At 40.5% G+C, this 22,647-nt stretch overlaps 2 protein-coding genes across 4 annotated transcripts in view; one reads left to right on the top strand and one right to left on the bottom strand.

The window, feature by feature from the left end:
* Positions 1–6,613: 6,613 nt before the first annotated feature.
* veph1 (ventricular zone expressed PH domain containing 1) overlaps positions 6,614–22,647 on the top strand; it is a 62,252-nt gene continuing 46,218 nt past the window's right edge. The window contains exons 1-3 of the mRNA XM_022768896.1: positions 6,614–6,787; positions 6,961–7,179; positions 9,530–9,704. Of these exons, the coding sequence (XP_022624617.1) occupies positions 6,650–6,787; positions 6,961–7,179; positions 9,530–9,704 (532 nt within the window). The 5' untranslated portion in view covers positions 6,614–6,649. The remainder of the gene's footprint in view (positions 6,788–6,960; positions 7,180–9,529; positions 9,705–22,647) is intronic.
* ptx3 (pentraxin 3) overlaps positions 14,788–22,647 on the bottom strand; it is a 9,089-nt gene continuing 1,229 nt past the window's right edge. The window contains exons 2-5 of one of the 3 annotated variants that reach the window (XM_022768907.1): positions 20,282–20,465; positions 19,258–19,715; positions 15,953–16,902; positions 14,788–15,485 (exon numbers count right to left, since the gene is read on the bottom strand). In XM_022768907.1, the coding sequence (XP_022624628.1) occupies positions 16,247–16,902; positions 19,258–19,715; positions 20,282–20,465 (1,298 nt within the window). In that variant the 3' untranslated portion in view covers positions 14,788–15,485; positions 15,953–16,246. The remainder of the gene's footprint in view (positions 15,486–15,952; positions 16,903–19,257; positions 19,716–20,281; positions 20,466–22,647) is intronic. The other 2 variants (XM_022768906.1, XM_022768908.1) reach the window with 2 other exon arrangements.

Genomic DNA, 22,647 nt, shown 5'->3' with positions numbered 1-22,647 from the left:
ATAGATTAATCAGCTAACCGTTTCATCACTACATGAACACAGTGTAGGTCTTTGTATAGAGAGCATTAGATTAGAGCCAAAGTGTGTACATTTTGGAGGATAACCACATGTACAGAACCAATATATCATTCTCTGTGTGTGTCTGAACAATTTTTAACTTATCTCTTTGCTATTCATAACATATCTGCTCTTTCCATCCGTAAATGTCACATTAAGTGCTCCTGTGGTCTGCTTCTGTTTGCTCTTATCGGGTCAACAGCGACTGCTCTCAAGAGAGAAAATGAGATGTTAGCTCCCATGCTTTCCCCCTCATGCTCAACCTCTGTTTTCTCCCTCTGTCTCTCTGTCACTCCATATTTCCTACTATTCTGTATTTCTTTATCTCTCACTGGCTTCAGTGTGTTTTACAGTAGCTGTTTTCTACAGCTCCTGTCATACTGTAATTCCCAGTCGTCGCTTCACAGCTGCATAACTGCAGGGCATAAATAATGGAGAACTTTCCCTTTCTTCCACACACACACACACACACACACACACACACACACACACACACACACACACACACACACACACACACACACACACACACACATTATACTATACACTCTCACAATATGTTCCTATGCTAAACCTCAGGGGTCTATCTTCAAGAAGTCTTAACTGAGTCTCTTCTCTGCGGCAGTATGGACCCATTTCCAAAGAAGTCTTTAGGGTGTCTCTTCTTTGTGACTTCTTCATCTTACTTATTCATGCAATTCATGGCATCAGTTACATAACCGACTGGCCCAGTTATAAGAAATAACGACTAACTTAACCAGCCTTTAATCATACCAGTCATATGTAAGGTGGATTTCTGCTCAGCGTAAGACAAGACGATATTTGAGGGCCAAAACATATAGTAATATTTGTTAGTTTTTTTCCTGTTGAATTATTGAAGCTTTTTGGAATAAAAGAAGAGAATGAAAGAATTCTTTGTGCTGGTCAAAATATAAACACTCATTTTAGGTGCAGTGGACTGTAACGGGAACAGGTGAAGTGGGATTTACTCAAGAAGAGCCATTAAACCACCTGATCATTTGGCAGATCAGCTGAGCACATACATGTTTATCTTTCACTGTAGCTGTTCTATAAGTAAAAACTATTTTTACAAGCACTTCTTTGTCATGCTTGCGGCACGGCTGTAGGGATGGCAGTGTCAGTTGGTCTGTCTGTTGATTAACCACTGTGATCCAGACTTTAACATTTCAACGATTATTGAATGGATTGCCATGAATATTTTTACAAGTATTCATGGTCCTCAGAGGGTGAAGCCTGCACACTTTTGTGATCCTTGACCTTTTTCTGTTCAGGGATGGGCTGTATCTCTCAGCCTCCTCCAACTTTCCCAACAACCGGCAGCAACAAGTCCCATAAATGGTTGACTTTTGCTTTGTAAAATTCTCACTAACACACTTGAACATCAGTGCTGTGTTTTCGGTTCCCACTAAGTTTACTTTAGTGCCTTTTTTTGAACACATGCTCCATGTTTTCACATTATTGGAGGCGTAAAAAGCAAACTCTGATCTGCCAGTTAATACCAAAGTTAATATGCCATTTTTAAAGTATAGTTACACTGGCAAAAGAGCGAAACATATTCAGTACCAAACCCCATAGCCTTATTCATATGAACAAATATAAATCAAGTCCAGAGGATGTTTTCAAAGCGTTTTCAATCTTCAGAATGATGGCCAGTTGGGCATATTTATCTTTGTCCTAATGTGTTAGATGAGGAACTTCAAACAGTTTTTTGAAAAGCAGCTTTCCAACAGGGTTCAAGCTGCCTCTACTCCAAACCCCCTCCCCTCCATCCTCTCTTCCCCCACACTCTCAAATCCACATAATAATTATGTGCATAAATAAAGAAGAAAATAAGATAAGAAAGAAAAAAAGACAGCGGTAGAAATAGACTGGGGAACTTCTGTGTAAGCGTGGCAGAAAGAAAGAAAGGAAAGATGAGAGAAATATTTCTTCCTCTCTCTGCTTCTTAATTCGCACACACTCAGATATGAAGAGAAAACAGTGGAAAGCAGTTTTTTTTTCTTCTGTAGTCCCCTTCTGTCTCTCCCTTTCACCCAGCTCCTTTCTAAAGTATGTGTGTGTGTGTGTGTGTCTTTGTATGTGTGTGAGATGTCTTGCAGGCCGAGCAGGTGCACATTACACAGAAGGATAGGGCCGACTGAGCAGAGAGAGAGAGGGAGAGAGAGAGAGGGAGAGGGAGGGAGAAAGACAGGGGAGGGAGGGGTGGTCAGTCTTATAGGTCACACAAAAGAGCCAGTGTTTTCTCCCCCTCTCTCTCTCTCTCTCTCTCTCTCTCTTTCTCTCTCTCTCTCTCTCTCTCTCCCTGAGTGCTGAGTGAAGACAGTAGTGGCAGAGGTGGAGTAGCGAGAGAGAGAGCGAGAGAGAGAGAGAGGCCCTTTGGTCACATTGTCCTCACATAGCCCCTAACCCTCACACTGGCCCCCCAGTACGCACCCCCTGTCACCCCTCACTCAGTGGCCTCCTCACAGCTCTCCTGCAACATGTGGATGCGTGCGAGAGCTTTACATCCAGCTGAATTTCATTGGAAGGATTTATGTTGCCAAACTATTTGCAGAAGTATGACAGACAACAAGAAATTAAGTTAAACAAAAAAAAAAACACAACTCAGATATGCATTTCACTGTCTCGTGTGTGTGTGTGTGTGTGTGTGTGTGTGTGTGTGTGTGTGTGTGTGTGTGTGTGTGTGTGTGTGTGTGTGTGTGTTTAAAGGCTGCATTCCTGAGCTTGCTGAGCCGTAGCTGGGTGATTAATAGCAACTAGCTGATTGTTTAAGAACTGAAATTCCTCAGGCTCATTTTTTCCTCTGCTTTTACTCACACACATACGCACACACACACACTCACACACACTCAGTCACTCATTCATGCATGCTGGCACTCAGTCACTCATGTGGGCTGTGTCATAGTGAGAGCAGGAAAGGATACAGTAAATAAGGTGGAGAGGATGGCGTGTATACATATACTGTATCTGTGTGCAGGTGTGTGTGGGTGCGTGTGTGTATGCGAGTGTTTTTGAGGCAGTCGGGTAGAATAATGGAAACTCAGTATGTGAGTTGTCTGCAGGTTACACAGGGAATTCAGGACACCGAAACATTATCCACTTCTGGCTTTCTCTCTCTCAGGTTCCTTGTCTCTGTCTGCTCCTCTGTTGCTTTCTCTCTTTCTCTTTCACTCTGAGTGTGTGTGTGTGTCCAAATATCATTTCTCCCCTTTGACTGTATGTGTTTCTTTTTATGCCAGGGCCAGAGGCATTATGTTTCCGGGTTGTCAACAAGCAATCCATCTGCCCATAGGTCCGTCATGTACATCCGTTCCATTCTCGTAAACGCGATATCTCAGGAATGCCTGAATATCATCAAATTTGACACAAACTTTCACTTGGACACAAGTATGATTAGATTTTGGTGGTCGAAGGTCAAAGGTCAAGGTCACTCTGATCTCTCACAACACATTTTTGGCCTCTTGAATGTAATATCTCAAGACCGCCTTGAGAGAATTTCTTTAGATTTGTCACAAACATGTTTTTAGCCATAACTCATGTAATCATACGCGAATTATGACACAATTTAACACTACTGTCTAATAGGATAAAGTTATGACGTGATGACATTTTATATCCAAATGGTCAAAGGTCAAGTTCACTGTGACCTAATAATGTTCTACAAAAGCACTTTTGGCCATTATTCAGTGCTGTAACTCAGGAAGGACAGATTGTGACTATATTTCCTGAAACTTGTCTGGTTGGCAGAGTCATATATCTGCGAGGTGGTAATTCTAGTTATGGTTGTTGTTGTCTCTGTCTGATCCTCTCCATCTCTTCTTCACTGTGTCTTTCCCTCCCACCTACTGGTACTTTTGTTTTCTTCTTTCTAAACTTCTTTCTTATGACTTTGTATGTTTTCTTGCCAAATACATATATTATAGGGATGGGTAACATTTAAAACAAGTGCAGATATGATACCAGAGTTTTGGTACCAATATTGTGAGGACTCTAATCATGTATTCCTAATACAAAAAACTTCTGAAATGTTAAATGCTGTGTAAACACATACAGCCATACACTAAGCATTAATAAATAAATTACCTAAAAATGGAAAAAATTATTTTTGAAAAATTGGAAATGGTCTAATTAAAGAAGAGTATAAATTTTAACAAGCAATAAATGTCAACTGTCGGGACCTGACAATTTGTGATACTCAACACTTTCAACACATTTCATATTTAGCTTCAATACCGAGCCCTTCTTCAAATGTATTCTGTCAATACATATGTATACAATATGTTGCAGGTAACTGGTGATTGATACCCCTCCAAAACACTCATACAGAAATAGCTCTGATTGTTGCTTTGATTGCTCTCAAGCGCTGATTGTTGTTCTACACAACAGTGGTAATAGGTTTGTGTGTGACTCTGTCTGTGTGTGACAGATAAATCTCTTTGCTCTGTGTTTATGGTTGTTTTGTTGTTATGCTCCCAACGGGCCTGGCTTGGACCAATAAGAATTCCCGATGTGGTATCCCGGCAATGGGAGGGTTTCCATGGCCATCACCGGCTTGGCAGGAGAGATAACGGTCTCCCTAGTGCTCCGCTTTGTGCTTTCCTTTGGTCTAGCTTGGGCTCGCTCCAAATCTAGCTTTCAGTGAAATGGTGTGAGGACGAGATGTCGTCTGATTGTGGAGGGAAGCGGGTGCAGAGAGCAGACAATGACACAGATACATATGCTTAGCTGCTCATCCTCTGAAAGGATCCAGAGTTCAGCTCTGAGCAAAGTCTTCATGATCACAGGCAGCAGACAGGCTGGGTGGCTGCTTTGAAGAGAAAGAGTGTGTGTGTTTCCTACTTGCGGAATGCTTCTGTAGCATCACAGGTAATAATAGTGTGTATGTTTGTACTATACGTGGGAGGACAGGTGTGTGAAGCCAGGGGTATATCACACTTTTAGAAGCAAGCATATTAACTGTGTGTTTATGTTTTATATGTTTGTGTGTGTGTGTGTGTGTGTGTGTGTGTGTGTGTGTAATCCTCTACCTATCAGGCGCCCCTTGTAGTGTTAATGTTTTAATGTTTAATTGAGGCTGTCAGGAACAGCGATAATGGCAGGTAAATGGTTAACCTCGTACACTTGGAATCCCACAACTCTAACTTCATTCATAACACATTATAGCAGAAGACTGCATACTCTCAATGAACCATTACATGGATTTCTATTATTAATAACTACTAGCACTAGAAATCATAGTTAGAATATAACAAATGATAAAAAAATTTAAATATATTGAAGCGTTTTTTGAAGATTGTTCATGCTATTTTGAAATATTCTTAACAAACCCATAATTTAGAAGATTCACTGGACTAAACAGTGTGATTTCACCCGCAGACACTCTGGTTTCAGCCAGTATTATTTTCACCCGAAATGTCACTGAGGCTGCACTGTTTAAACAAACTCCTCTGCGACCTGGAAACAGTAGTCACACATTCCCAGAGTACATACATGAATGTGTATGCATTTTGCTAGGTATGTCTGATTTTCTGGCAGATATGTCAAACATTACCAAGGAGTCATTTATCACCACATATTAACTTACACTTGCTGCACCTGTAGAAAGAGGAGTAAAAAACTAAAGGAAAGGAAAAGTTTTGGAAAAAGCGATATGGACAAGGGTGAAAAACAATATGCTCATTTGCTTTCTTGCCGAGAGTTAGATGAGAACATGGATACAAAACTCATGTTTGTGCATTTAATATGGAACTACAGCCAGCAGATTGTTAGCTTAGCTTTGCATAACGAAAGGTAACGGGGGTTCCTTTGATATTGACTTGCATCCACTTCTGTTAATCTGTTTCTTGGCTGTCCAAGTTGGTCAAGTATGTTTCTTAAGACCTAAAATCCCCCCAAAAATCCATATTAAACCTCCACAGCTTTTCTTACTGACTCAGAATTGATTTTCTCACTCTCAGCTGCTCAGCCATTCTTTCCATAATTTGATTTTGTATACAAAATGAATATCTCAGCGTTTAGTTTATTTAATCTTGCTCTCCCTCTCTTTCCCCCTCTTTCCTTCAGGACTCTTCTTTAGAAAGAATGCCTTCTCCAGAATATGCCTTGTCTCCATGGTAACAGGCGTCAGGCAGACCCAGAAAAACACTGGGCCAAGCAGGTCCCACTCCTGTCCAACCTACCTGATCCTGGATTGTATTGAAGAGGATTTCAACAAAGAGAAAATACAATAAATGATTCCCAACGTATTATTCATATCCAATTTTCTCTTTGTATTTTGCCAATTGCAGTGCTCTTTCAGGAACCAGGATGCTTAAAATCATGCCTGAAAATGAGCATCTGTTTTAACTTGATGTACTTTTAGAAAGTATTACTTTCTACCGTTTTGGGATCACGATGCAAAGGACTCTGTAAACTAATTTAGATGTTTTCCTAAAACCAAAAGGTGAAAAGCTGCTGCCACAATTCAAGATTTTCCTGGAGTTTTATGTCAGGGATTTACTCATTCTCAATTAAAGAATCATAAACTGGACAGGAACAGTCCCAAACTGGTCTGTCCTAAACCAGGACCAGGATGCACCAGCTGTTCAGCCAGGTTCTGGGCCAGAGGGATCTATCCAGAGCTGGGGATCTGTTCTCTCTGGAGGACACAGAGATCGAGGACTGCCTGTCACAAGCACTGGACCAGATCAAGGCCATCTCCTGCTCACCGGTGAGCAGCCGTTTTTAGACAGGTCAAACCAACACACATAGACGATACTTATCCAAAATATTTTAGAGAAAATGTCAGTTGAATTCATTATTTATGATCTTATCCATAATTCATCTCTTTTGTCCTTAATTTATCATTGTACCCTTAATTTTGCATCCTATTACTGTCTGCAGGACTATTTGACCAATGACAATGACCAGGCGGTGGTGGAGATTTGCATAACGCGCATAACCACGGCCATAAGGGAGACAAGCTCCATCGAGCTACACAGTGTGGCACTGGTGGGGCTGTGGGAGTCGTGTCTGGAACATAACCTCACCCCACAAGGTGAAAACACAGAGGACACCCCGCATGCCAAGATAGCCTCCGACATCACCAGCTGTATCCTGCAGGTACATACACACACACACTAGACATTGTTTTGTAATGGTGTATTCCAGGGAAGAATACTTCTTTATTTGTTTTTCCTGAAACATAAACTACACATACGTATGTTGCAGGGGGGTATGATGTGGCTGGGTAGCCTAAATTTAGTGATTTTGTTTTGTCCCATTAATCATCTTGTGCCTGTTAAGATTTATCTTGTGATCCGTTGGAGGGGTACTGACCCCCGTGTTGGTTTAAATCTATAAACAAATACTTGAAATGTAATTTGTCTTTCTAGCTCCACTATATTTTCTGTGGTATTTTTTCATAACAGTGTATATACTTGTGCAAACATGACCCACAGTTTTTAAACTATTTAAAACATCAATGGTAAACATCAGCTTGAAAGGCATTCTGGGTGTTCTGAAGAAGAAGTAGATACGTATCAGATTGATGCTACATCATGCAACATATCCAAAGGTGGATTTTTGCCTTGGCTAGCAGATACACTTTATGTAATCACTGCTGCAGGGCTTCAAAATGTAAATCTAAATCTTGCCTGCCTTTCCCCATCAGACCTCCACAGCTAAAAGGCTTAAAAGCAAAGGGACTCTCTCTCTCTCTCTCTCTCTCTCTCTCTCTCTCTCTCTCTCTCCTCCACCTTCGCTCTCTCTATTTCTCCCCCTATTTCCTGTTGGAATGGGAATGTGCTTAATACCACCATAATGAGACTGATTCTTGTAGAAAGGCATGTGCGCGCACACACACACACACACACACACAGAGGTGAGACGAAAACTTCTGACAGCTCTGACAGCAGCTTCTGGCTCTGATGTCCTAACTCCCAACAGTTATCAGGAGAGCACTTCTCTCTCTCTCTCTCTCTCTCTCTCTCTCATTCCTCTCTCTGTCACTGTTACTTTTTCTGTCTGTTTTTTTTTCTTTCTTTTCATTCTTTCTATTTTTACCATCTCACTTTTTCTGTCTTACCTTCTCTTACCCTCCAGCTGACTTGATCTCTTCTTGGATCTCTTCTACTTTCTCTGTCTTCCTGTCATTTTGAATCTACAGATGCACAGACAATCTTCTTTACCCTTCCTCTGAAACTCCCACAGCACAGAGGGGAGGTAAGAGAGAAGTGAGCAACAGACAGTAGGAAGAGCGGGTTTTCATTGGCAAACTGTTTGTCTGTAACACACACAATTAATATGGACTCCTTGATCTGCGCTGTGCCTGACATTAAAGTAACTCTCCCTGGTAAGATGAAAGCGAGAGAGACGGGACAGATAAATAAATCTGTACATCCATACACAAGGAACCTCCTACGGGGCAAAAATGTATTGAGGAATCTAATGACTTACTGACTTACATCCACTGCTTACATTATGTGTTTACCTCTCAAATACAGACTAAATGTTCATTTTTGATGATTTCTTGCATGCACACATATTCACATTAAATTAGGTCCTGCCAAACAAATGTAGTGTGATGCAGATTGATAGATTGTCAAATGGATTACCTTGACGGGTGGGATTATAATTTTTGTGGATTCATTGTCTGCACTGCCATCATGTGGTTGAACGGAGGCATCACGGACAGAAAGAAAGAGAGTAGAATTCTTCAACTCTCTCAAATATCAACAGTAAACATTAGTTTGTATGGCATTCTGGGTAATCATGAAGGAGATTAGGAAGGTTGAGGTTGAAAGTGGGTACATAAGTATAAAATATATAATATCCAAGGAGTGCAGTGAACATCAGATTAATAATATATCATGCAACATATCCGAGGTGGATATCTGCTGTAAGAGCAAATCTACTTTATGTAAGCACTGCCAAGGGGCTTCAAAATGTAAATCAAATTTAATTTCTTTTTTTTTATGCGGGTGAGGAGGGGTTGGGGGTGGGTTTCTGCAGCTATCTCCTTCAGCCCTCTCTTCCACACAAGCACATGTACATGTTCATGTTCAAACAGACTTGGTATCAGACTCTCCAGTTGAGGGAGCTAGTGCATCTCTAACCCCCTTCCTCTTGCTTCATTCAAACTTATTTCAGCCTATGCATTGTCAAATACAACACATGCTCCTTTGCTTCTCTCTCCACTTGCATCACATAGTAAATGCACACAATTTAAGTCTTAATACCAGTTTCTGTCTGGCACTCATTGTACTGCTTCATGACAGTGTACTTACTGCTACTTCTTATTGTTTGAAATCACTACAAAAGAGAATATTTATCAATTTGCACCTAGAAAGAACAGGCACCTGCTGTTGTTCTTGGCCATTGCAGATAATAAGAAATAAAGGCCACCAATCAGCCACAACGCTGTATGACTATTGCTTTCTCCTCAACCTTCTCTCTACTTGTGTCCCCTCAGAACTACAGTTGTCCGTCGGTCATGGTGCTGGCTGTCCCGGTGGCGGTGCGGTTCCTGCAGAGAGGGAACAGGGAGCTGAGTAGGAACATGTCCAGTTATCTCTCCCTGGCTGCTATAGCCAAGGCTGATCTGTTGGCTGAACACACAGAGGCCATAACACTCAGCGTGCTGGGAGGTAGGACACGCTTACACAAACACACTCACGCACACTATGCAAAAACAAATGATGACTATTTCTGTCCATATGCACACTTTCCATACATATTATCATACATGCACACAAACACATGAACAGAATTTAATCCTTATGCTGCCATACCTCAATAGCTGTTGCTGTTGAAAAGGGGAAAGTGACATTTAAACTCTTGTTTCTGTGATGTCCAAACTACAGTCTGGCTGACTTGTTCTCTATAAATGTGGTTTAAGCATTTGCTTGTGTTGTTAGCAAGTTTTACCCTTTCAAATCCAATGGCTCTCATCTCCTCTTCTCTCGCTCGATTTCTGCTGCCCCATTTAGATACAGATCTTCTCACACACTTAGGAAAATGTGTGTGTGTGTGTGTGTGTGTGTGTGTGTGTGTGTGTGTGTGTGTGTGTGTGTGTGTGTGTGTGTGTGGTGTGTGAGTGTGTGTGTGGGCGTTTGTCTCTTTTGTAGAGACTATAAAGAGAAAGAGAAGCACAGAAAGAGCTTTGTAGGAAAGCTCCGCTTAAGAATGAACATTAAAAGGATTCTCTGACAAGGCCATCGTAGGCGCCATTGTTTGTTTAGTTGTAGATGGTTGACGTGTGGGTTTGGCTTGTAGAAATAGGACTTGTTTACTCTCACTGTTACTAGACCTGCAACAATGAGATCAACTGTTTTACTGGGGTGGAAAAAGGAATTACAGACGTAATCATTAGTTGTAGTAGCAATTTGCACTCTTATCCTATCATAAGCTGTGGTGAATGCTATTATAATGATTGCCAGCTCACTGAGGATGATGATGATGGTAAATAACAGCTGTTACAAATCATTGTTTTCCCTGATGGCACTTTGATGCAGAATGGAAATTCATACGTAAGAAGTACTTATTATGTGGAGAAAAGGACAAGTGCTTCTTTGTCTTTCTGTCACTCTAACTTTGCACTCTCAACTTGGCTTTATTTTCTCTACCTTCTGATTAGAACATATAAAACAAGATTTTACACACTGTTGTTTACATCTCTTGTGTTATTCTATTCATCAACTTTTCCACTTATCACACAAACATAGATTTGGCTACACACTGACACAGTCAACAAACCATTTGTGCATTTAGCCCCACAAGGATTAAATTTCTAAATACTTGAAGATTTTTTTTCCAATGACCAAATAACACACATGTGGCTACGTTGTGCGAGGAAGTGCATGTATCCTCGAAAAGCAGAACTAATGTGATAGATCGAAAATCCTCCAGGAGTGAAATTGTCTTCAGACATTGATCTGATTGCTAATTTCTTCATCTTCTTAATGGTTAAGGTTGGAGAGCAGAACACAGCTGACCTCTGGTCAGTGGTTAATGAAAGCTTTTTTTTGCCCTTTTAACCTGTTCAAGCTTATTAGTGCATTGTAGGTTAAAGGTCCATAGTTAGCACTGCCTGATGGAGATCTGTTTATCCCTGAGGCCTTCACACACACACACACACACGAACACACACACACACACACACACACACAGGCTGCATTAACATCATGGGTTTGCTGCACAGGGGTTCAGTTAATAGCATTTACTTTCTCCTGAAATAATTCAATTGCACATTATGTGAACATGATTTTGTGTCGCTCAGTTTGCTCAATTTGCACGTGCAGGTGTGTTTTTTCTCTTTGAATTAATCTATGTGTTTGGCAACATGCTGAACTAACACCTTACACACATATACACACACCAGCTCGTGATGCTAATCGCCTCATGCAACACCAGAGTGAGGAGCCCACCATGTTGATGCTCCTGCCGAGCACTTTTTCTGCCAGCAGCTCGGCACATGAAACAGCTTAGCTCTCTGCTGTCTGGTTGATTTTACCACTGAGCTGTAGCCAGGTTTTGGGTTTGGAGCATTAAATAGTTGGAAGACACTTTACACCTTTGGTTCCTAAAACTGTTGGTGAAAATAGAGAAGGTGGTCTGTGCCAATGGAAAAACAGAAATCAGGTGTTTTTCTGATTAGAGTAGTTATATGAGACTAAAAATGTGGGTTCTGTGTTTAAAATGAGTCAATGTGGCTGAATGTTGATGTTGGAGGTGCATTAAGACGCAGTGCCTCTAGCTGCTGGTAAATGTTGACTGAAGACAGAAACAACACAACTTTTCACTAGGAATACAAAGCCATATTGTCAAATCATCTCTCTGTTGAAAATATTTCTGTGTTTGAGGTACACTATGAAATCTTTGAGCACTAGTATCTCTTCATAGGTAGGTTCACATTTTGAATTGTATATTCAACAAATAAGGTACTAATTCACATTTTTCTCCTTTTATATAGAACCCCAATCTTCAATGAATCATGTCACGAAATATAAAATATGTATGTATGAAATACAAAAATACATATCAAAATCTGTTTTTAACCATAGGCTTAATAGATATAGGCTAAAAGGTGGATATTTAACATCATAGCTGTCCAGTGTTTTCTCGGTGCTACTTTGAGACTGATAAAGTACAAACTAACAATGTGAGCTGAGAATATTTGTGTTCGCCCTTTATCTTACTCTCACAAGCCTTTATGCACTCAGTATTACACCAAAGTCAAATTCAGTTAATTTCAGAGACTAAAGAAGAAAACAGAAGTCCCACACTGTGTGTATCAGTGTGTTATTTTCATGTTTTTCATTTTAATGTTTAAATTTGGTTGCCACACACACGTATCAAGTTCCTGAATGTCATTCTGAATGTTTCCAATACATTTATTTATATATATCACCTTCACATAACACACATAAAATCCCTCTATGGGATCTATTGGGCTCAGAAAGGATCAGAAATAAACAGTGAGGGAGGAAGAGGAGAAAAAGATGGGATAGATAGAAAGTTCTATGGAAATGTGCGTTAAAGCTTCCAGTGGCTGTGATGCAGCTTGACAGGGAGGGGCGGGGTGAAGTGATGGTGGACCTTTATTAAAGCTGAAATATGTCACACACACAAACACACACATACTAAAAGCGGAGAGAGGATGAAAGTGAACCAGGCTCGCTGGAGGGCTTTATCATAGCGAGTTCAGATTTATATTTCCTTGGGCAGTTTTTAACGCAGCCTTGGCAGTTTCAAAATTTCCCCCCCTACTGCAGCTCACTGCTGAGGCTCATGTGCTGTGCTCTGAACGTTTCAGCCTCATGCTGCCTTTTGAACAAGCCTGGACCCACTACATCTCTCTACTCCCCACTGAAACCTCAACATAAACACAGCACAACATAAACACAGAGACTACAATCATGCCGAAACGTGCACACACAGACATGCAGCTCATTGAAACAACAACAGATGACCTGTCTTTTTCTCAGCAGGAAGTGAACTGATGTAATGGGGTTTGGGTGAAGTTGATGACGGGGATGTGATGGGTTGGTTACATGAGCTAGCAGGATGGATGGACCGTGCATGTATGTGTTTATACTGCAAGTTTGTTACTGAAGCCTGATGTTGCCACGTGCTGGTTTTCACTGACTTTATACCTACTCCTTTGTGTTCTAAGGTAGACAGCATGTTGGCACATGACTTGACAGTGTGTTTTATGAGGATGTGAGTGTGTTTACTAGTTACAGGAAGTTAGCAGCAGGATACAATGTGAAGGTTTTACAGCCAGCTACAGTAAGTCACAGCAGAACACACACACACGCACACATACACACATTCACGACATATGGTATTGCTTTGGCCCCATAGGGATTTAGAGCGGAGAGTTCCTTCCTTCTCAGTGTAAAACCTGATCTTAAGGTAACACTGAAGTTTGGAATGTGTCATCTGTCTAAGTCATATGTCTTTTTTAGCTCCTCTGCTGCAAAACACATGTAGGTAGTGGTACTGTACTTCGGTCTGCATGGTTAAAAGACGGCAGGGTGAGGAGAGGGAGGGGAGTGGGGGGTGTAGCTGGATTAGGGTGAGTGTGAAAAGTGACGTTTCCATTTCATAACAGGTCACAGCTACAGAGACAGTTGGAGACGACTATGCAGTGGTTGTAGCTGCAGGAGAAACTTGTTATATTTCACCAATGGGCCTGTAGCAGGATGTGCCACTTTAATCTATATCTATGCAGATGTAGTTGTTAGAGTATTTTAATCAACAAAAGATTATATGTAGTTTATGAAATTAATTGATTTTGCATGTTCTGTATATCATAATCTCAGTGAGTCAAACTTAGCACGAGGAGTGCTAATATACTGGTATTAACTGTGATATTTACAAAAAGAAATATTGATATTTTGTTAATAATACACATATTATAAAATCATGATGGCAGATGTTAGGCCTTTTTTTATGAGCCTTTTCACTGTCCATTAAGTGTAACTGTTCTTTTTGTGTGCTTTTGTACAGTTGGTTACAGACTCTTTCTCTACCTCCTACACTCATATTTGAATCTAATTCATTTGCCAAAAAAGAGACAAAACACACACAGAGTTAAAGAACAATTTGACTGATAGCATTATTATTATATTGTTATTCAAATTTTCTGCAGATATCGCGATAATGATTTATTTTGGCCATGATAATCATGTAGTGAAAATCTGATATCGTGACAGCCCTACTTCACACTACTGCTTTCTTACTGTAGTAGTAGTAACTTTCTGACCCCTCAAAATTTTGTTTTCCTCTTCACTGTGTTTTCAAATGTTGATCTGGTGCATTGCTTTGTGTTATTTAAAACACCTTGAGTTGCCTCTATATTCGAAAGGCTTTACACAGATATGCAAGCTTTGAATCAACAGACAGTTTTCTGTCAACTCAGCTTGTAACCGTTGTGAGCTGCATCAGAAAAATGATCAATTTGGTTGTCGTCCTTCATGAAGTTTGAACACAGTTGCAGATGTTTTTTCCAGTGTCCAATATGCTTTACTTTGCATTGCATTTTACCAGCACTGATAAAATGTTATTTTTACAGCATAACTCTTTGCTCAACTAACACGGAGATGCCTTTAAACAAACTAACTCCACAATCCTCCTGAGCACATTATTCAAAGTCCTGCTTAAATACTATAAGTAAATGACAAATAGTCCAACACAGTCTTGATTTTGAAATGAAAAAAGCACTGATTACTATAACTTGAAAAGTTTATTCATAACTCACTCTCCATTCATCCAGTCATGTTATGCAAAATATATTTATGTACAAAATACATTCAGTTTCACCATTTCACAAGAAAAACAAAAGCACATTTACATTATAATACAAGACAACTTAGTTCATAAAAGATTAGATTGTGTAAACATTTTCCTCAGTTTCTGTTCATCAAACTCAAAAAAACAATCTCAGTCTCCAATGACAAATGACAAAAATAACAGTTTTACTCTTATTACTTTATGCAGTATCAAAAAAGAAGACATATATTATCCTAAAAATAAATGAGAACTACAGACAACAAAAAAGAAAAAAAACCCTAACAAAGTAGAACTGGAATTATATAACTCATATGAATGTAAACACTTTGAGGAGTACAAGTTTGGAAATGTAAAGTCTTAAAAATGCGTTTAACACTTTCACAAATTCAAGAAAATTACGATATAATAATTTTGTTTTAAGCTATTTCTAGAGTCACTATATGGACAGGCTTGAAGTGAACGCAAGTACAGCAGTTTTCAGTCACACAATTATTACATAAGTTTAAATCACGCGTTATACTGCATGTGACATTACAACACAACACACCACATTAGTATGGTACCTCTGCTTTCAGATGTAATCGGGATAGATGACAGTCAGTCTTCAGCTTCTAATAACTGCACCTACAAGACTGCAAAGGTAGAAATTTAAATATTTGATTATATTAATGTTTCCCAGTAAAATGTAAAGGGAAAACAGGGTTTGCATTGATAATAGATTAACTGCACTTGCACAAATCTAGATAGAAAGAAAGGAAATCCATTATTACTCTAAAAAAACACATCACTCTACAACTACAAGATAATCTCTTGTAATTGTCTGTGACCTCTTATTTACCTCTCCTGCAAGGCTGTGTGGTGATTACTCTGTTTAGTGGCTCAGAACCCGTTCACTTTCACAATAGACTTTTTGTCTTTTTTGCAGACTAATTAAGTCTTTGGCAAATGCTGCATGCAGCACGTTTCCTAAGCTGTGTGTGTGTGTGTGTGTGTGTGTGTGTGTGTGTGTGTGTGTGTGTGTGTGTGTGTGTGTGCGCGTGGGTGTGGCAATGAATGCAGCATGTGTGTGTTTTGGCCTCAGTTCAAAAGGTAATCTTACATAAATAAACTTCAGTCTCTCACCGCATTGGCTCTTCCTCTCATTTGAACACGTCCAGTAAAGTTCATTGCAGCATTAGCATTCATGTTAAGAGTGGTGAAGATGATGATGAATGAAACAGTCTTGATAAGAACATAATAATTCAAACATTAAACTATAGGGACAAAGATGATGATGATAAAAGCAGCGGTAAGTTGCTCTCTTCACTTTTAGCAGGAAAACTTATTACGATGTTGCTGATATTCACAATAATGATGATCATGATGACGCAGATGAAAATCACAAGGAAGTCTGTTAGTAGATGAACTGAGCGCCTGCATGTGGCACCATCTCCGTCACGCCCCACGCCACCACGTTTCCTCTCTGCTCACAGCCCTGGCCCTTCTGCAAAGCCAGCTGGGAAATCTCCTCCTCTGACAGCGCCCTGTCCCACATGTTCACTCCTGTCATCTTCCCAGTGAATGCAAGCTTGGGATCGAACCCTCCCTCAAACCCTGCCACGCCGCTCCCGCTACTTGGAGACAGAGGGCAGCAGCCGTTCCTTTCCTGCCCCAGCTGTAGTGAGCCCCCGTCGGGTAAGATGTGTCCCTCAGCCACTCCAGGCGTGGAGGCCACTTTTTTTCCACCTGACCACAGGGTCGCCAGGCCCTGGTCAGAGGACCAAGCCCCACACAAATGGATCCACTCTCCCAGTTTCACCACACCTCGTGCCTCCACCAGGTGAGCCTCTCCTCCGATGGTGAAGAACACAGACGTTTGGCTGAGCAGCAGCTGGATCTCATATGGGTTGCGACGGTTTCCATAAGAGAGCAGCACTGTTTTGTTGGAGACAGTGGTTGGCTTCACCCACATGCAGACAGTGAAGGAGGAGATGGAGAGAGGGACATCTGGTATGACAGATGTGTAGATTCGACGGGAACGCATCGGGAAGAGGAGGGCCATCTCACAGCCTAAGCAACAAGAAGACGCAATAGTGTTTAATGTCACTGAATAAAATCATCTTTTCATATGCAACTTCAACTCAAGTCGACTTTCTATGGATGTGCTAGATGTCTTAACAACATACAGCTTGAAGTAACTCGTTAATGACACATACTTACCTTTTTACTGTGTGAGGAAAACAAAGCTAAACATGTTTCTTATGTGTTGAGGTCTTGAGGAGTGCATATCAGCAAATTTTGCCAAACAACAGTACACACTAGTAATAAGAAATTCTGTTCGGGGCTAATAGTAGTTTACAGATATCAATAAATTGCTGGTAAATCAACCCTGTCCTTGCATGCAGATGTCAAATCAACTTTTATGTAACTGAAATCTTTATCAGCTTTACTGTAATGGCAGATAAAATTGGGTGTCATCAGCATAGTCGAGAAAATAATCATTTTTATTTTTAATAATGATATGGCCAAGTGGGAGCATGTAAAAAGAGAAAACAATTGGGCCTGAAGTTGAACTTTGTGGGACTCCAAATAAAGTGAAGTTTGAAGATGAGACTCAGTTTCCAATGCAGATGATGTAAGCTACAGCTAGCTCAAGTTATCAGTTTAACTTCTTGCAGTTACTGGATTCCACAGGCTGCACAAAGTGGATTGGAAATTTGGAAATGTGATCGACTTATACTTGTCAACCTACAGTATATGGCAGTATATGGCTGTGGTTGAATGAGAGACAAAGTTCAGCTGACGGTCAGGTGATGATATCATGAATGATGGTGAGTTTTTTTTCCTGCCCCACCAACACAAACACACTTCCCTCCCTGGGTCATCTGGTTCAGTGGTTTGTTCTGCTTCATTTCATTATTTTCCATGTTCCTCTCTCTTTTTACTCATTCAAACATAACCACTCACCCTTTCAAAGTCACTCTGCATTTTGAAACCTACTTTTGTTGGTTAATTTCTTGGTACATAAAACACACATTTTTACTCCATTGCATAATTTTATATAGATGCATTTTGTGCAGACGAGTTCTGTTGGAGGTTTAGTAGACCTCCCAACTTGTATCCTTAATTTAAATTCTTCTTCACCCTCTTTTTAGTTTTCTCTTCGTAATTTTTATTCTCCATTTGTTTCACTCTCCTTCTTTTCTCAGCTGTGGTCTCCATCTGCCCCCCTCACCCCTCCTTTACCTCCCTCTCTTTCTCTCTCTCTGTCCAGTTAGCAGACACACTCCCTACCCACTAAAAACGGGAGAGCCCAAATATTGATGTTACATTTGTCTCAGGTTTCTGCCACTCAGAAAATAATGGTGAAAGAAGACATTTTGAACAACATTTTGTGTGTGTGTGTGTGTGTGTGTGTGTGTGTGTGTGTGTGTGTGTGTGTGTGTGTGTGTGTCTCCATGATGGTTTCCATCTGGTTCTGCTTTCCCAGGGTGCTTTGGTGTGGTTTTATGTGGCCACAGGCTAATGATTACAATTCCCACTGCCCTGTATGTAGGCCAGACCTACATTTCTGGACTGTAAATGTGTGTATTCACATGTGTGCGTGTGTGTGTGTGTGCATGCATGAGATGAGTAACATGTTGAGTAAAACTTGAGGTTTTCATTTGATCAATTCAAGGGAATGAAGTTGTCTGACTGACATCCTACCTTTTGTAGGACTAAACTTGCTCCAAGTTTTCTTACTCACACTTAGTCACTTAATCTCTAAAGTTACATGGTTATTAGTCAGTGTTTATTTCAGGGATGAAGAGTAAACCAAAGCTCTGCTAAATGAAACCACTGTGTCCAGTAGGAGTTCTTTCCAAATGCAGTGTTTGTGTATTATCCCTATCTTTTCATGCTGCTGTTGGCTTCTACTATTATCATTAAAACACTAAAAATACCTCTAAATGTCTGTCAATGAAAATGGCTGTCTTTTTGGGGTTTTTTGAGTGTATAATAAATGTTAAATAAACAGAAATAAGAGGCAATAAGTGAGCATTATACAGCTGACCCCATACCTATCTTATTCTTTTTGTTTGACTTGACCGTATTGATGGAGACTACTATTAGTGAGTGAAGTGAAAAGGATAGGTTGCTACTTGAGGCTGGACAACACGCCTGGAGACAGACAGAGGAAATGGAAAAGGTATTTAGGACAAACACAAGCTGCATGATTAGTTTTTCTGAAGCAAGGCCCAACAGAGGGGGGTCTCATTCTTTTACTTCAAGTGTGACCTGAATGTGTCAACGCAGAAAAGAAAAACTGAAGGTGGAAGGTTGTATGGGTGGCACTGTTTGAGAAAGGTGAAGAGAAAGACAAAGAAACAGAAAGCAACAGGTAAAGACGGACACAGATTACTAAGAGCAAGATGGATATCTTACCTGCGGGTAGGTATCTTTGCCTCGATGACCTTAGCACCTCCTCCAGCTCCGCCCTCGTCTGTTGCAGTGCAGTCAGCACCCTGTCTAGAGCCACGTCTCGTGATGTGACCTCCTGCTCCCGGCGTCCAGCCCTTCCACCCTCTGGAAGCTGGAATGCTGTCTTTGTATTCATCCCCATCCCAGCTCCTGGACTGCTGAAGCAGTTGGTCTCGAGCTTGGTGAGTCGGGAAGCTTGCGTTCGTGCTGCAGAGAGGAGCTGATGTAGCATCACCTCCATGTTGTTGGAATTGCCAACTGAATTACCAGAAGCAGCAGAAGCAGAAGCAGAAGCAGGAGCCTGATCTCCAAGTCTGAGGCGCTCCAGGGTTTCTCTGAGGCGGCCCTCTAGTTGCAAGGCCATCCTTCTTCCTGCTGTCTCCACTGCAACCCCACAGGAGCCACCATACTGGGCTACAAACCTGACCAATATAAAAGATGTTCACCAAAGAGATTTCATCCTCTGCAACCAAGGATCATTTAGCACCACAATTTGACCTGAAATTAATATTTGCTCTTGAGTAAAACAGAAATTATGTTGCATTATCCATGAGATGCCCCAATCAACAATTTTGACAATTGATTAATTGTTCAAATAATAACTGTTCTTCATCTTCTATGATGGTAAAATGAATATATTTGGGTTTCAGCTGTTGTTGGATAAAGCACAATGTTTGAAGATACTACCATGGACTGTAGGAACATGTGATATGTGTGTAAACATGTGACATTTGCGCTGTTTTTGAACATTTTATAGTGCAAACGAGTAATTGATGAATAAAATAAATGGTAAATTATTTGATAATGAAAATAATTGTAAGTAGCACTCCTAGCATCTCAGTGGATCAATTTGCACTTCAAGGTTGTAAACTGTCCAGTCTTGACCTCTCAATATCAAGGTGCTCAGCCCTTTGAAACTTTTTAGCTTAATTGGTGAAACTAACACAAAAGCTAATTTCATCTCATTTGAAACGGGAATTACTCTGACCTCTCATTCCTTTGTCCAACCAACCTGAGCATTTCCCCGCGCAGTGACCCCATCTCCACCTTGACGATATCATCGGCGTACTGAAGCAGCATGTTCTCCCTCATCTGACTGTTCTCCAGCATAGAGAAGATTTTGTCCCACTTGGTCAGGTCTGGAGAATTGCAGGGCGCAGAGCTCGGTGTGGCTGGAGAGCGGGATGGTGGAAAGAGGGAGAGAAAGAGATGAAGTTAAGAGACCTAACAGGAGATGAAATCATCAGTCATACAACATGTAGGTAGTGGGGGATTTCCTTTTGGTTAAAACAGGGGTTTTTTCAACCCCTAAGGGTTTCAAAGTACTACATTGGCCTTCAGGAGAGCAGTGGAAAAGTGTATCTATCCGGCAGAGGTTGATATTGCTCAGTGTGCTTATTTACCACATGGTAGGACAGGTGTGGATTCAGAGGGAGGAAGCAGGAAATACCTTTAACTTTTATCAGATGTGCTGATTTGAACATACTGTGATTCAAGGCAATAATTGTAAGGAGAAAGAAGAAAAAAGAAAATATGTTGGGAGACTGACTGCCGCGAATGCCCTGGCAGAGACAGTAGAAGCAGACGGTTGAATAACAGGTAAAAAGAAGGATACAGTTGGGGACAAAAGAGAAAGTGAAGTTGTTGGGACAATCGATAAGAACGTGGGAAAGAAATAGAACAATTGGCTAGTAAACCAAAAGCTCTGGCTGCTGTTTTTCTGGGGAGATCATCTGAAGAGGGGGGATGAAACAAAACCAGGGGATAAAACAATCCAGGAACGAGAATATGTGTCAGACACACTGTTCTGATTAACGTTTGAGCCTGTTTATACCTGCAAACGTGTTCTGGAGGGGCTTTATCACAGGACTGGACTTGGATTTGTTTTGGCTGCCTGTCCCCAAGGTTCAAAGTAAATTAGACAGAAGGTTCATGCACTCTGCTCTCTTACCAAACTAAAAGCTCAGGTCTGACACTGGTTTATGAATGATTTTGATGGATGTGGGAGAAAGTAGAGTGTACAAATACCTTTTAGAGTAAGATTTCATTAGTGTTGATCTTTGACCCTTTATGGTACTTGACCTACTGCATCTAAGGATTTGTAAAGTAAATTCTACTTCTACACTTACGTCTTATTTTGACTGGCTTAGTACTTGTTTTTAAGAGAGACAACAGCCTGTTTGGTTTTGTTTGTTAGAATTAAATCTACTGTTTATTCGTGAATGAATGAATGAATGAATGAATGAATGAATGAATGAGTATGGTAGGATTAGTTGAATAATGGATTAGTCAATTTAAAAAGAAAAAAGATTCTGAAACTATTTTGATAATCAGTTGATAATTTAAGTTAAGCCTTTCCAATATGAGGATTTGCTTTGATTTATTTTATTGTAAACTGAATATTTTTTGGATATTTTTGGACTGTTGCTTGAACAAAACATTTGATAATATCAGCCTGGGCTTTGGGAAATATTGATTGGAACTGTTAGCCATTTTCTTCCATTTCATAGACATAACATAATGTCTGATAAGTAAAGAATATAATAGCCAGATTAATGCTACAGAAAATAATCACGAGTTAACCCTTGAATTAATATTATTTTTTGTTACTTTACAAAGGGGTGAGTAGCAACTGCAGGAATGAACTTTTAAGTACACACATACTGTATTTGTACGTGTACAAGAAGATGGAAAAGTACTTAACCTCCTTCGCCCAACAGTCTAGGCGTGTTGGGAAAATGAATAATATATGGGTTTACTTATCTGCTACATGTCATTCTTCTTAAACTGAACTGTGTCGTGACCTCATGTTGTCCTCATTAATTTAAATTCCACTTAGAGATTCAGAGATTTGAGCAGGTCACAGGCAATGATCTGTGGCTTTCTCCAGGCTTTGACCTCTCTGTCTTCCTCACAAACCTGCACACGCACTGTACTTAACTCACATGATTTGACTTTTTCTCTTTAGTCCAGCAAGCACGTTATGAATTTTTATGTTTCTTTGTCCTTCTTGCCCCACCTTGTGTTGCTATGGCAAGCAGAAACAATCTTTGTTTTCCTATGGTGCTGTAATTCATGTGCGTATATTTTACTATTTTCAGTCACTTGTCTGAGCCACTCTAATTTCTGCCTTCAATCACATTTAATCACATCACACACTGCGCCCAGAGCAAAGTTTCCTGCCTGGTAACTACTGGTGCTGCAGTTATACCCCCTGCCAGGTTTAAAACAACAAACAAATGCAGGCTATAAGGGGCCAGTTGCACTTATGCTTTCTCTTTATGTACACACACACACACACACACACACACGCACACACACACACACGAACACATTCCTCTGACACACACACAC

The sequence above is a fragment of the Seriola dumerili genome, unplaced genomic scaffold, assembly GCF_002260705.1.
Source record: "Seriola dumerili isolate Sdu_G_001 unplaced genomic scaffold, Sdu_1.0 BDQW01001888.1, whole genome shotgun sequence".
Taxonomy (NCBI): domain Eukaryota; kingdom Metazoa; phylum Chordata; class Actinopteri; order Carangiformes; family Carangidae; genus Seriola; species Seriola dumerili.
The sequence above is the reverse complement of the archived record's forward strand: the minus strand, read 5'-3'. Positions and strand labels throughout refer to the sequence as shown.